Genomic DNA, 15,093 nt, shown 5'->3' with positions numbered 1-15,093 from the left:
TTTTGGTAGCATCAAGTAAAACAGCCCTGTAAACTCCTTCTGAATTCTGGACATCGGCAATACCTGCTACGATGAGTTCTACGGGTTGATGACATGTGCGTGTATTATATAAAATATGTCTTATTTTGTTGGTCCTAACCTGGTTGTTCAAATGAGGAAATTGGAAATGAGGTCTGAGTTTTACCACTACCTTTTAAATCGCTGAGAAAAAAGCGAGTATAAACGAATGGTACCATTTCTCTTGACACGGCATCCATATTGCACACAGCATTACTGAGCTGTTAAGCGGTTTAGAGGTCTTAAAAGAGAGTTCATTTTTTCATTAGGGTTTTTTGTTTGTTTGTTTTTGTCCCCGGTAAACAATTCTTCTGCTTCGAGAGGATACTCGGCACCCTGCGCTCTTGCCGGGCTTGCACACCGACCCCCCCGTTCCCGGGCAGGCGCTTCAGGGCAGCGCGGCAGCTCCGGTGGCCCGACGAAGCCAGGGGAGCAGGAACACTAGCGGGAGCCACTGGTGAAGCGACAGCGACCGGGCAGGGGGCTTCCCTCGCCGTTTTCTGCAGCGCTTGCACAAGAGCTTAACGCCGCCGGTGAAGATGCTCAGAACGCAACCTGTAACGCGCCGTCACCTCACGGCTGCCACTGCCTCCTCTCCGTGGGAGGGACTGCCACACAGCCCCCGCACTGCCCCGAGCTCCTGTCAGCGCGGGGGACGAAAGAAAGGGGGATTTACCGCACTAACCCCCCACTTCTCCTCACGTTTTGCCCCGCGGCGCCGGGGGTTCCCCTCATGGCGGAGGGTACGCGGCGCGCAGGGCCCTGACGGCGGCCGGGTGCGCAGGTGTGCCTGCACACCTCCCGCCCTTCCCGGGCGGCGGCACCGCCCCCGGCCCCCGCCAGCCCCGGCGCTCGTCCCTTGAAGGCGGCGGAACTGGGGAACGGGGGCAGCGGGGCCGCGCGGTGGGGCACGGCCGGAGACGGGGGGGGAAGGCGGGGAGGGGAAGAAGGGGAGGGGAGGGGCGCCGCGGCCGCGCGCGCAGCGCTTCCCGCGCACCTCGCGCGGCCGCCGCCGCCGCTGCCCTCAGCGGCTCCGCGGCCATTGACGTCAGGGAGGGCGGCACATGACCCCCTCGGAGCCAATCGGCGGCGCCCGGGGCCGCTCCGGCGAGAGGCAGTCGGCAGCGCTCGCTCCTCTCGCCGCCTCCTCCCGCGGCGGCGGCGGCGCGCGTGGACACACACGCACACGCAGACACACACACACACACCCGCACACACCCCCGCCCCCCGCCCCCGCCGCGCACACACACCCGCACCCACGGCCGCACACACGCACCCACATACATGCACACGCGCGCCCGCCGCCGCAGGCTGTCGCGCACACGCCCCGGGGGGAAGGAAGGAGCCGCGGCCGGACGCCCCGCAGCCCCCGCCGCCGCCAGGAGCCCCCGCCGCCGGCTTTTGTCTGCCGCCCCCGCCGGGAGCCGACCCTCCGCTCGGCCGGCGCCCGCCCGGGAGCATGGACGCGGCGCTCTGAGAGCCGCGAGGGGGACCCGCCGGGGGCGGATTCTGAAGTTTGAATAAGGATTTTTATCGCTTCCCGTTCCCCCTTCCCCCCGCTCCCCGCCGGTGCGCTCCGGCCCCTTCCCCCATCTTCCCTGACAGATTTTTTGTCGACCCCCCTCTCCCCCCCCCAGCGTTTTCTTTTTAATCCGCCGCGTGGGGTTGGATTTTTTATTATTATTATTATTTTTTATTTTATTGGTTCTACCCGTCTCTACCGCCCGTAGAGAGCGGTTCCCCCCGGGCGGCCGCCGCCGAGCGCCACCCCCGACCCGCGGGGCTGCCATGGATCGCACCGGCGGCTCCGGCGGGGGCAGCGACCGCAGGCAGACCGAGGAGAGCAAGCCGCTGCTGGGCGAGATGTCCGCTCCCGAGGGGAATAAAATGGGTGCCGCGCCGTGCCGGAGAGCCCTGCTCCACTGCAACGGCATGAGGTACAAGCTGCTGCAGGAGGGGGACATCCAGGTGTGTGTCATCCGGCACCCCCGGACGTTTCTCAGCAAGATCCTCACCTCCAAGTTCCTGCGGCGGTGGGAGCCGCACCACTTGACCCTGGCGGACAACAGCGTCGCCTCGGCCACGGTAAGAGCCCGGCCGGGCCCACCGCCACCGCCGCGGGGGGCAGCCACGGCGCGGCCCCGGGGGGCTTCCCCGCCCCGCGGGGCATCGGGGGGCGGCGGGGGGTGCCCGCGCCTTTGTGCGGCGGCCGGCCCTGCGCCGTGCCCCCCGGGGGCGCCGTGTGCCGGGGGCTGGCCGGAGGGGTCCGGAGTGCCCCCGGGGGTCCCTGTGTCCTTTGTAATCCGGCGGTATTCCGTACTGCAGTTTCGGTGAGGTTTTTTTTCCGAGCGAGTCTAGTCTTCATTATTATTGCTGTTACTGTTACTGCCTTTTGCCTCTTGCTGGCCATTTGTGCCTTTTTAAATTTTTTTTTTTTTACTATTATTATTTTATTTTCTCATTCCTCCCTCCTCATCATGACACTGACGTGGAATCGCCACACTGAGCCATTTCTCTCCGAACCCAGAGTCAGCAGAGCTCTGGCCGCCCAAGTTGGAGGTGAGGGAGGCGGAGGATGCTTTTAATCCGAGGGCGAAGGCTGGGGCTTTGCACCGTCTTTGCTCTGCTTTGGTCTGGGCCTGTTTTTGGGGCTCTGATCAGGTCACATTCCCTGCCCAGGCACAGGCAAATGGGATCGTAAAATACGGTGATTCCTTCAGGGTTTTCTTCCTGATGGAAAATGATGCAAGAGAAAAAGGCAAGGTGGTGCTATCAACAGTACAAAAGATGTACAATAGACGGCTGCAGCCTTTAAAAATATGATTTATGTTTACATGTACGGCTTAAAATTTCATGGCCGGTATTACTTCGACATTCATATAATATGTGACGGGGCTACATCCAAATTTTGTGAAATAGCAATTAACACAGCTTGCAAAACATGCTTTACACTGATTTTTAATCATTCAGTACTTCGATCCTGTTGGTTTTTTGATTTATATGCAAGTGTCTCATTTTTCTCAATGGCTTCGTTCTGGCCTTCCTATAGGACACTCGTGATATGAGAGAGTGGATTGGCTTTTGTGTGAATTTCTGTTAATGGTGTATTTCAATGGGTTTCATCCAGTCTGTGCTGTGCTCAGAGGTTGGATTTTTTCACACTTCGGTACGCAGAGACCTAGTGTGTGTAAATGCGTCTCCTGCATCACGCTCTGCTGTGGAGTATTCAAAGCAGGTTTTCAGTGGGACCTACTTTAACCTTCAGGTAGGCCAGCTGCCTATTCTCACGGAGCCCTTTTTTGTGCCACAATGACATCTCTGCTTACCATTTTCCACCGAGCTGCCGAGGATGTTTCCAAGGGAATATTTTTCTTTCTTTGATAGAACTACTGTGTAAAGGGAGAAGGAAGACTCAGTCGAGCATTGCTGGAGGAAACCCCTGAAAGACACGACCACAAGGAGCTTTTGCAGTTCTTCATTTTATTAAGATACCATCAGTGTAGAGGGGAAGTTGAGTATCAGTGGAGATGAGGCATTTTCCTGGCAGTATCCGTAGCTGATTATTTCTGAGCAGACGAGAGGGATACCGGTAGACAGAGGCATGATCATGCTTCAGATGTTAATCACTGCAATGTGGCAATACTAGGCATGAACTTGTATTTATACAGGAGACGTCAAACTCCGCTCGCTGGCAAAGCTGTCGCCAAAGAAACCATCTCTGAAAAAATTTCTGAAGTCCTATGGGGTCGTGCTTTAATTAACGTTGAGGTGTTCTCATTCCTAATTACTTCATGTATATAAATAGCAAGAAGATACTAAAACATTGTACGTACCATTGCAGGCTCCATTTTGTTAAGCAGTGCTCTTCGTGGTTGGTCTTCCGCCTTATCATTTTTTTCCAGTGCTAACTCACCAAGTAAATACCAAGTTCACAGAAATATCAGTGCTTTATTATTTCAAGTAGTGTCTTTGGTTTCCAGGGAGTAATTAGGGCACAAGGATAAGATCCGTATTCACTTGTTGCCTGAATGTATGGGTACAATTAGCAGGTGTCTTCCAGACATTGGCTTTACAATATCTAGATTTTACTTTTTTTTTTTTTTCATTTTTTCTTTTTTTTTTTTTTTTTCCCCAGCTGAAAAGGTGTGATTTAAGCAAGATCTGCGGTAGTTTAACCCCCACTGCCTATGGAAATGGGGTACAGGCATAATGCCAAAACCTCCTGAAACTGTAGGTGGATATTTAGATGGAACTAATTTGGTTTTCCAAAACTGTAGAAAAATACCCATACCGCCCATTGAAAGTGAGCATTGGAAGCACTCAACAACTCTGATAACAAGGTCATTTTTACACATAGAACTTTCCACAGGCAGGGTCCTTTATGAGCAGCCAGTAATTAATCTTCACATCATCCCTTTGCAAATCCTCTGGCATGACGAGTTTTACTGCATTCTATATAACATGAATAAAATTGAACAGGAAAACAACATCACATTGTTTTGCATTTGAAAGCAAAAGTTGTAATGACAGCTAAATCCAGATCTGGCAAATTATATCCTCAAGTACAGTGGATAAGTTATTTGTTGATTCTAGGCACTTTCTATCCTTTTTGTTGTCACCTGAGACATATATTTGAATTAAAGTCTTCTCCCCACAAGCTCTTACTTGTCAGTGCCTGGCCTGCAATATAGGAGTTAGCATTAGTTTGCGTATGGATTATTCCATCTGCATTTTTTTCCACAAGTAGACACTGTATGTGCCCACATATAACTCTGGCCAATGAGACCCTATTTACAGATTTTTTTTCTGTGAGAGGTAACTACTTCCGTTGTTTAATTAGGCAGTTACATGTTCTGTGCTGACAAGATAGCTTCCTGTAGCAGAAGCACCATGCAAGTACGCAATGGAAAAAGTGTTTGGCCATCTTATTTTAGCAGAATTTAGGGTGGAAAAAAATAATGTTCTCTACAAAGCGCTTTTTCTGACATTGTTGCAAGTGACTGTTTCAATTAAAATAAGTCTACGTTAATTGAAAATGAGTAACAATTGTGTTCTGAATTGGTATATACGCTCAGTTAACAAATGGAAAGATATTAGCTTGTGGTGTGGAGAGTCCCATAACTGTAGGTGTGTTGGGACTTTTATCTGACTGATGTTGTTTCCATTGTTTGCTTCGTGTTTCTCATTTCTCAAAGAATGGGTTAAATATAGTACAGTTTCACCATTACAGTTTCACTTGCATCTTTCCCAGGCTTTCATTCTAGCTAAAGTTTTTTTGGTGAAAGTAAATGCAGATCTATAACTTTTTTTTTTTTAAATGTAAACGCTAAAGTCCCAGTAGCAAATTTTGATACTTAGAAACTTGATTTGCCGGACAACAGCTTGCCTGGGGATGAATCTGACTTTCTCCCCTATGGGAGGAATAATGTTTATTTTATAAACACCTACCAAACTCAAATGTAGCGCCTTTGCTGATTTTTTTTTTTCCAGTGAGATCTGTCCTTGCACAGCTTGAAGGGCAGTGATAGTAAAAACAAAGACAGAAATAAAATCCAATTTGATATTCCTTGTGTGATTTTTTTTTTTTTTAGTTGTGTGTGAAGAATAACCCTATGACTATCTTCAGCAGAAATGTTAAAATTTAGTTTTCAGTGGTTGAAAGGTAGCTGTCATAACTGAACTTGTTCTGCCTTGTCCCTTTCATGTCTCTGCCCTGCTTTTCTCTTTAATTCTTTTACTTGCACCAGTTGGGAGTAGATGTTTAGGACAATGAGTTTTAGAGTACTGAGTTGCAAGAAAGACTTGTGATACATACGTATGCACAGCAGAAAAGGAAAGAATAAGTGATTCCTTTTTGCTGGCTAGGGATGACCTCTAATTCCCATCTGGGAAGATATAACTGAAACGGTGAAGTTACTCATTAATATCCCTCAAGGAGGTGGAAACTTTAGCTTTTCATGCCCGTTTCTTGGTTTTGCCTTGGCAGGTAGGTTGAATGTAATGTGATGTTCTGTTCAGAGCTGGTGACAATCCTGGTAAGGTTTGAGTGTCTTTTAAACTTTTTTCTGTACAAAAGTGATGTGTGAGGACAGTAGTTTATTGACAAGCTAGCTAGTGGGAAAAATACTTGAAACAAGAATATAAGTGGATTAGGGAACTGCACTTATATTTTCTTCTAGAGAGAAGAATATACTGAATTAATATGAAATGATGCAGGGGCAGGATGGTCTACTTCAAACAGGCGAAGCAGAGTAGAAAATTGTCTTCTGATTGTTTTTGAAAATTCAACAATTAAGCTACTGCATGTGTTTCAGCATGCTATTACATGTCTTTCCTTCCTTCTTTTGGTAAAGATAGAGCAAAAATTCCTATCAAGCCAGACTCATTGTTTACTTTAGCACAGGTTCCCATTAGTTAGAAAAACACACTTTTAAAAATTAAATTTCCTTTGAAAAACAATTAGCTCAAGTGGGAAGTATTATGCAGAGCTCAGAAATTTCAAAACAGTCTTATAAGAAGAATTTTCTTAAAGCTTTCCTGGAAAAGGAATATTGTAGCATTATCCAAATTCCAAATAAAATGATTATGAATTAGCTATAATAATAATAGAAAAGTAAAATAAACAGTCTGTTCAGTAAACCAAGTGCTGTCGTCAAGGCCCGTGCTATTGATGGAGCTCTGCGAATGTGACTTAAAACTAGTGCGGTGGGCCTGCCATCTTTATGTGTATAAATAAGCATAAACACATAAATAACAAAGCAATTTAAGATAATTTTTTTGGATCCATTATAACAATGGAATGTTCAGTTACTGTTTAATATTTCTTCTTGTTTACTGTTGCAAATGATTGTTTTCATTTGACAAGAAGTGGTACCTGTACGGGTTTTGAGTGTACATGTTTTTGTGTATTCTGGTTTACCCTGTTCCATCCAGCAGGTGTTTTCTTCAGGCACATCAGAAAGAGCGTTGAATCTCATAATTTACATACAACCCATTGATAATTCAGAACTCTGCAAATTCACAGCAAATTGCTCCATGTCGTCTGTGCTGGTGAAATTGAGATTCTCTTTCAGAACTGAAGGCAGGCATGCGCCTGCATTAATGAAACCCAAATTTTTCTGAAGACTTGGTGATTTAATGGTATATTACTCTGTAGTGACAAACCTATTTTATTGCTGTATTAGCTAGTAGCTCGGTGTAAGAAAACCCAAAGTGATACTTCTTTAAAGCTGTTTAGTACCTATCAAACATACCTTTGAATATATAGTTCCTACAGTGGTTAAAAAGTGTATTTATAAGTCAGTAGTGTTAAGGTATGTGTTTATATGGTATAGAGCTTATATAAAATATGAAAACAGAAGCTATATTCATTGATAGAGTGAGAGCTCTCAAGGCTATGAGTGTTAACACCCAGCCAGTAAATTTTACATGTTTAGGAGCATAAATAAAAAGGATACTCAGAAATACTTCTGCCTCATTTTTCGTTTTGGCTGGGGAGTAAAGATATGGTGCTAGCCACTACGTGGTGGTAATAGTCCCCCTGAGGAAGCTTGTAAATTGCCTGTGGTCCTCAGTGGGGACCTGATCCTACAACAGAACTGGGACTGGAGGAGCTCAGCCGTCTCTCATGGGGCTGGGCCTCTGTGGAGCTGTGAGATCATTTCTTTTTTGTAGTGGAACATTTTAACTAGTGATGGGAAGAGTCTGCTAGAAGGTCGAAGTTGGGGTGTGGTTCTCCTTAGGAAAGGATGTGCTGCCTGGAGAAGCTGTGGATGCCCCATCGCTGGAAGTGTTCAAGGTCAAGTTGGATGGGACTTCGTGCAACCTGGTCTAGTGAACCCCATGGCAGGTGGGTCGGACTAGATAATCGTGAAAGCTCCCTTCCGACCCAAACCGTTTTATGATCCTATGATTCTGTGAAACACCAAAAGGACATTTAGTTTTTCAGAGGTGAAAGGCTAGGCTGAGAATCCCATCTGCAGCGACGTTCCGGTTTGCAAGCTTAAGTTTGCACTGTTAGCAAGAGTGGGAGCACAGGGGCTCAAGCCTCGGTCCCACCAAAATCATTGACGGAACTGTGTATGCTGAGGGATGCTTTTGAAGGAAAAATGTGGTAGGTTTAGTACAGCGAGAGGAGTGATTTTTTGCAGCTGTTTCATTTATTGCATAGAATTTGTTCGTACTTCTGAAGTTCCTAAATAACAGGTGAGTTTTAACGTGGTACAGCAAAAAGGCTTCTCTCATTTCCTTCTATGTTAGTAAGCATGACTGGGCTAATGGGGTTTTACTCATCTCCCCACATAGCATTTGTGAATGAAAAGAGCTACCTCAAATAATTCAAGCCTTTTGGAGTCTTTAGAATTAATTAGGTTGTGGGTTGCATGGGTAGATTGTGGCGTGCTTGTTAGTGTTTTGAGCAGTGCTAGGTGCATCAGGTTTGTTCTGTCTCGGCATGTGTTTATAGGTATGTAGTGCTTAACTCCATAAACAATCGTGCATTTGAAGGTGATTAATACTCTAACATGTGCAATATATGTAGAGCTCTTGTGCATGTGTGTGCACTGAATAAATAACTTTTTCACACCATCTGATGATGCAGTGCCATTGGCAGTAATGCTGGCTTAGTAATGCTGGCCTCTGCCGTTCTTTTCTGCATCTGTGCCATGCCGCGTCAATATGTCTTTTGTACACGCTTAACAGTCTGCAGGGTCAGGTTGAGAAAATCTGTGTGAACTGGCTGGGGAATGATTTCTCTGTTTTAACCTTTTGCAGATCTATTGTCTTTTAACCGGATCAGGGAGCTGATCTGTTTCAGCATATAGTCCACCAGGCTGTTGAGGAAGAAGAGAGGGGGAAACATGGTAGGCTGGAATTGCTGCCAAAAACAATGTATTATTAAATCGTTGCATAAAATTTTCCTGTTTTGCACAATATTTAAGAATGCAGGGGCAACACCAGGAAAAGGAAAAGACAATTGAAAAGCATACATTATAACCGATCAGTGGAGGGTGAAGTTTTAGCTCTTGTGGTCATGGAGGAGAACATGAATGAGTCAGAACCAGGTGCTAAATTAAAAGGCCTTCACTTCATAGGCTTAAAAATTAGGGGAATTTAACAATACTCTCTGGTTTTGGAGGAGGGGGTCTTGTTGCAGGTTTTGTGGACATTTGATGTTACCAGTACTGGCATTTCCAGTACTTAATTTCTTGTCTTTGCCTCTTGGGCTGCCCCATGACTGATGGGACAGGGCCAATGGAGTGCAAAAACACAAAAGCAGGTGACATGCCAGGTCACAGACTGTGGTGTCCAGGGCATGAGTTCATGGTGAAGGCTATTTCCTTTTACTTTAATCTGAGTTTTCAGGATGTTTTGAAATATTTTTAAGCCTTTTTTTTTTTTTTTTTTAGAAATTTAGGAAGAAAGGCATCTGTTTTTTTCTGGATTTGAGCACATCTGCTAAGTGTGTGCTGTTACTAATTGAGCCCAAGAAACTCGTCAAGTTGCAATGACTAAAATCTGAACTGGAAGTACACTTGGTCACGTACATTCTTGGTCTCGCTCTGTTGAAATCAGTAGGGTAATTTGAGGAGAGGGATTACCATTCATTGCCTGTAATGTGAATGGCAGGATGTGCTGTTCAGAAAGCCAGAAAGGTTCAGTGAAAGATCACGGTGCAGCTTTCAGGTTGCCTGCTTGTTGGGGGAGATGGCTGACTCTACTCTTAGGCTTGTACAGCTCTCCTCAAAACAGAGCCCCACTTTTTTTTTCTTGGGTCGGCAGATCTCGAGGCGTTGGGCAGCCTGCGCTAGGAGTGGCTCTTGTATGAGTGAGAGGCTTGCTGGAAATTTCCCTGTTAGACAGAAACAGTGTAGAAGCTGTCGCTGCTTCACCCATTTTACGCCAACATTTAGGCAGCACTGTCCTGGTGGAAAGTGAGTTTGTGCCATTATTTTCGTCTGTGGGGAAACTCTGGGCTCGGGACAGAGAAACTCGGGAGGACTGCTCACTGCGGGCTGAAAGCCCTGGCAAGGACAGCAGCGAGCACCTTCAAGATGTGACAGACCATGGGACCAAGTGCTTCCTCTGCACCTTCATATCTGGCAAGCCTGGGGAAAACATATGCGATTTGCTACGGTGTAGTAATGTTTCATTATTCGGTAGAGTCATGGTGGACCAGCAAAGGTAATTACTGACAGGACAATTTTGTTTATTTGTCTTTGTTGGGTTTTGTTGTTTTTTTTTTTTTTTTAATTTGCATCCCCATAGCTGAAATGTCAGGGTGCTGTGGGAGGAGTGTGAGCCGATGTCCGTGATGCCGGGAGGTGCAGTCTGGCTTGCTGAGCACCCCTGATTCAGACTGCACCAGCGTGCATGCCGTTCTCATTCAGAATTCCTGGAAAGGTCCTTCTAGCTCCCGCTGCTGCTGCTCTGTGCGCCATGCGCCAGCTCCCTCCTGCCTCTCTTCCCCAGACAGTAGAGCTTTATTAAAAAAAATACGCTGCTCACTGCAAATTGATCGCTTTTCCCCCATTTGGTCTTGAAATTTGCTGGAATACTGCTGTGGTGTGTGGTCCTGGCTGAAGCTTGCGTGAGGGTGAATCCTCTACAGGGGTAGCTGCCCCCAGTTTCTTGGAAGCGTAGGAAGGTGGTGCTGCTGCTTCTGCTGTTGTCTTGCTTGATAAACACATCCATAGCCATTTTCACTTTGGAGGCAGTGGCAACGTGTGAGGTTTAAAATGGGATAAGCCTTTCATGTGCTGGGCCCTTGGAGTGTTGCTCTCCCTTTCTGCTCAGGATTACCGCTTGTTTCAGCGGTAAGAGCTCTTGCGCTTTTCAAAGTATCTTGCAGTTTCCCTAAAGTTCTTGTTCCTGTGACCAAGAGGTTGCATGATTTTCTCATTGGATGGAAAATTTAAAAGGAAAAATGGCTGTCACTGTCATTGAGGAGAAGAGTAATAACTAGGGCTTCAAAAAAGATGAATAAAAAATGAATATCCAATGCTTCTCAAACTCCAGATTTCTAACTTCATGATACTAAGAATGAGGATGTTGAATGCATGCAACTCTGTCCCTAAAGGGCTTTTGCTTCTTGGATTTCCAATGCTTAAAGAAATGCTGAATAAAATAAAATCTTTTTCTCCTTCTTAAAAATTTTAAATTCAAATCTTAAAGTACAGAAATGGATTTAGGTTTTGTAAGGTTTTGTTTACAAAGATGCCACATGTGGTACAATAAATGTTGCCTGATGAAAGCTGAGATTAAGCTAAATCAGAGGGCTTTTTTTGAGAATACATAAATGCATTTCCAAATATCATTATTTTATATTTATAGTTTATCTAGTATTTTTCCTAGGCCTAAAGAAACTGTGTTTGCAAGCGAAATAAGAAGCATTTCTAAGAGAAAAAAAATATTATGTTGTATGTATTTCTGAAGTATATAGATGTCTATGCATATTTTATGGATGAGGTTTGTGATCGTGTTAACCCAAAGGTAAGGCAAGAATTCTGTAAACAAAAAAATTGCCTCATTCTTTATTTATGTCTAGACAGCAAACATCTAACAGCAAGATTAAGTAATTGCATGTGCAGGTAGACAGTTTGGATAATTTTGAAAAGAAAACCTTTGTTTTCTTAGACCTCCTGAAGATACCCATGATGTGTCTTCCCAGAGTAGTACAGAGCAGGGATTTCTCAATGGTAAAGCTGCGATTGTGCTGTTTTTTATGTGACAGTGGCCCGTTCCTCTGAGTCTTTGTCTGTTTTGGCTATTGGAACCTAAGCTTTTGGGATCGACAGGTGTCTCGTACCATGTTTGGTTCCTGTTGTAATGGGCTTCCATCGTACCATGAAGTGTTTTGTTTGCTACTGTAAAACAAGTAGTGCATATTGCGAGCCGGCTGTGTTTTTGCTTTGTTTGTGCAAGCACCTAAAAGAAGGCTGAATGACTTTGTTAACCATTTTCAAGGATAGGCATTATTAATAGTAAAGCAGAAACTGCATTTAAAAAAAGGTGTCTGAAACTTGCCAATTGGAATTCAACTTTTTAATCAACATACTAAGGATGTGTATGTTTTTTTCCATAAATATGAATGTCTTTTTGACCTTCTGTGAACAAAAAAAAAAAAGAGGGATTATTTTTGGCTTTTAAAATGATCAGAAAAAATGATTTTTGGATGATAGTATAATGACTCCATTCTACAAAACTCCTTGGGTTTCAACTTCACTGTGCTTCAGCTTCTTGAAGTGCTTTATGGTTAGTGTTTTATACATGGGGAAAACAAAGAAACAAATAAGTATGGATCAGATTTTTGGACGTGTCAGTTACTCAGTTGGTGTATACATCTGTGGTTCACTCTGGAGTGTCTTAGGTTGAACACCAAGAATCAGTAGCATGTTGTGCCTTGCCCTAATGTTCATGATAAATGACTGGTAGGAGTTGGAGTGGGAATGAAGTTTCTTTGCTTTGGCTACCAGGCGGCATCTTCCCTCCTGTTTTTGATGGCTATTCATTTTCTTAATGGTTGTAAATCTCACGAAAAATCAGTGGAAGTGTGGGAGAGTGACTGACAGCAGAATGTGGCCCAGGGTGTCATGCTCTTCTTACTACCCTTCAATCTTCCTGCAAAGAAAATTTCTGTCAGGGAACCAGGTGCCAATCAGTTCAAGCCTCTCGCTTTCTGCAGCGTGCATGCTTTGTATATTCTCCTAATAGTCACTTCCGACAACCTACCACTTTGCTTTTGCTTTAGAGGCTGTTAAGATTGAATTTAGAAGTAGAAAGTCAGGGAAACCTTGACTGCACTGAAATTTTCAGGATGTGAGTGCGTTTGCAAAGTTACTATAGAAGCATGGTGTTGTGATCCGTTTTTGAAAAAAGATCAGCAGTTCTCTCTCCCTTCTCATACCTTGGATTTACTATACAAACTTTCTGATGTTGAGTTCTTAAATTTAGGAATCACTTGAGAAGAAGATGATTGCGGTGGCATCTCAAAGCACTACGTTTCTCTCTACTGCAATGTAAGCTGTAAGAAGGTATAAATTTATGTGGACTTTTAAATAGTGGATCTGTTAGCTATTGGTGTAAGCTAATGCAATTCTGCAGTTTTTTGGTTTTTTTTTTTTTTTTTTTTTTTTACCATCTCTGCAGTTGTTCTAGTTGGGGAGATCTGAGTGTGGAGTTATTCCTGGCAGTTTGAAAAGTTGCACAATGAGAGATTTCTTTGCCCTGGCTGTTACAGTGCCAGGCAGGGCACTGGGTGTCAGTGGTGAGGAGCTCTGGGTGTGTGCTTTCCTTGGGTGCTCTGACTGTAGCTGTGGTGTTCTGCTGTCTGATACTCAGCGAGTATCTTGGCTCTGAGAAAGGAAGGAAGGGACCAAAACTGTGAAAGGCCCAGTGATGCTTTGAAGAACAGCATTTACTTTTGCAGCAGAGGAGATTGCTGTCTACTCTGCTGGACTGTGTTGAATGAGATGTATCCTTACTGCTCGGTAGTGAAATGCCCATAGTTCTGAGTACCTGTCGATTCCTTGTGGAAGATGATTCATGTTCCTTATCCAATGCTAGTGTAGAACAGCGAGTTTTATTTGGATGTCTGGAGAAAGGGAAAACAATGTCATGTTACAGATGTTGTTCAGTCATTGTTTAAATGGGAAGAAAATCTACAAAATAATTGCTGTAAACTTCTACCTTTAGTAAATAGGTTATGGTAGCATGATCACGGAATTGGAAAATGAGCTCCAACTTATTTCAGTGTGGGAATACTGATACTTTTTCACATATTCCTTACAAAGCAAAAGCATTTTCAACTGTGTGGTAAGGGCTCAAAGTATTATTCCTGATCGTTTTTGTTACGAAATGCAGCCACTTTTCTTTCCTGCTATATGGAAGTGAGGAACATTGATGAAAGATATTATGCAAGTGCAAATTATTAGTCATTACTTTATTTAGTTATTCTTTCAGCTGTTCATGGTTCTTTCAGATCATTCAGGTTTGTTTTTTTGTGGTGTGGTTTGGTTTGGTTTTTTTTTTTTTTTGGTCACTACTATTGCAGTGACTTTTGAGGAATGTTTTTAGATTTTTAACTAAAAAATAGCCTGACATCCAGAGGCACAGAACAGGCTCTTCCTCCTCTCTCAGAGGAGCAAACGTCATGAGTGGACTCCTGGCACTGAAAATCCCATCTACTTTGCAACCAAATAATGTGAACATTGAAGAAAACATAAAACTTGTGCTGGCACGGAACTGAAGGTGAAAGTACGGACACAGTCAACATGTCTCGTCTGACTGAAAACACGTTTTCTAAGGTTAGATAATTCATCTTTTGTGATTGCTGTGAATGAAACGGGAAGTAAAGCTGGGAGAGCTTGAAATTAAATTAAATGCACAGGACCAGACATGCGCTTTGGTATTAAACACTGAAATACCCCTTCTAGGTAACCACTTTGCTTAAGGAGCCCAGCATTTGCCTGAAGACTGTAACGTCTTCTTGCTCTCGTCTTTATGGTGAAAAAATTACTGGCATTGAGAAATATTGCTAACGGCTTCTCTCCTAACACTAACTTAATGCCTCTTTTGGTGCTATGTCACTGCCTCCCTTGAAATTAATGTTCTCTGATTTATTGTAAGTTATTTCAAATGTCCCCAGTGACTTGGGTTGACTAATGTACTTTAAATCTGTTGAAATCAAATCTGTCGTGGGAGTTGACCGTGTATAAAGCTGCTCCCTCGTGGAGACAGACGACATGGGAAAGCGCTGAGCCCTCCTTGGTGCCTGCCCAAGTACAGGGCTAATCCTTTATTGCTTTAAACCTGTGGACTGGTGTAGGTTGGATGGCTTTAAACCTGGAGTGAGTCAGGATTAAGGCAGCACTAACTACACGCATTATCTATATATGGTGTAGGCTGTATGCATTTATGATAGTACAGCGTGGCGCGAGTGGACTTGAAGGGGGAGGGGAAAGAAAGGAGGTAAGGATACAAAAAATATAAACAAAGCAGCTTCAAGTTAGAGATTGGATATGTGTGCTGCAGCGGAAA

At 44.4% G+C, this 15,093-nt stretch overlaps 1 protein-coding gene across 1 annotated transcript in view; it reads left to right on the top strand.

The window, feature by feature from the left end:
- The first annotated feature begins 1,166 nt into the window (after positions 1-1,166).
- Positions 1,167-15,093, top strand: part of CMIP (c-Maf inducing protein) — a 139,002-nt gene continuing 125,075 nt past the window's right edge. Inside the window, exon 1 of the mRNA XM_056361252.1 lies at positions 1,167-2,142. Within this exon, the coding sequence (XP_056217227.1) occupies positions 1,846-2,142 (297 nt within the window). The 5' untranslated portion in view covers positions 1,167-1,845. The remainder of the gene's footprint in view (positions 2,143-15,093) is intronic.

Source organism: Falco biarmicus, chromosome 15 (genome assembly GCF_023638135.1).
Source record: "Falco biarmicus isolate bFalBia1 chromosome 15, bFalBia1.pri, whole genome shotgun sequence".
Classification (NCBI taxonomy): domain Eukaryota; kingdom Metazoa; phylum Chordata; class Aves; order Falconiformes; family Falconidae; genus Falco; species Falco biarmicus.
The sequence above is the reverse complement of the archived record's forward strand: the minus strand, read 5'-3'. Positions and strand labels throughout refer to the sequence as shown.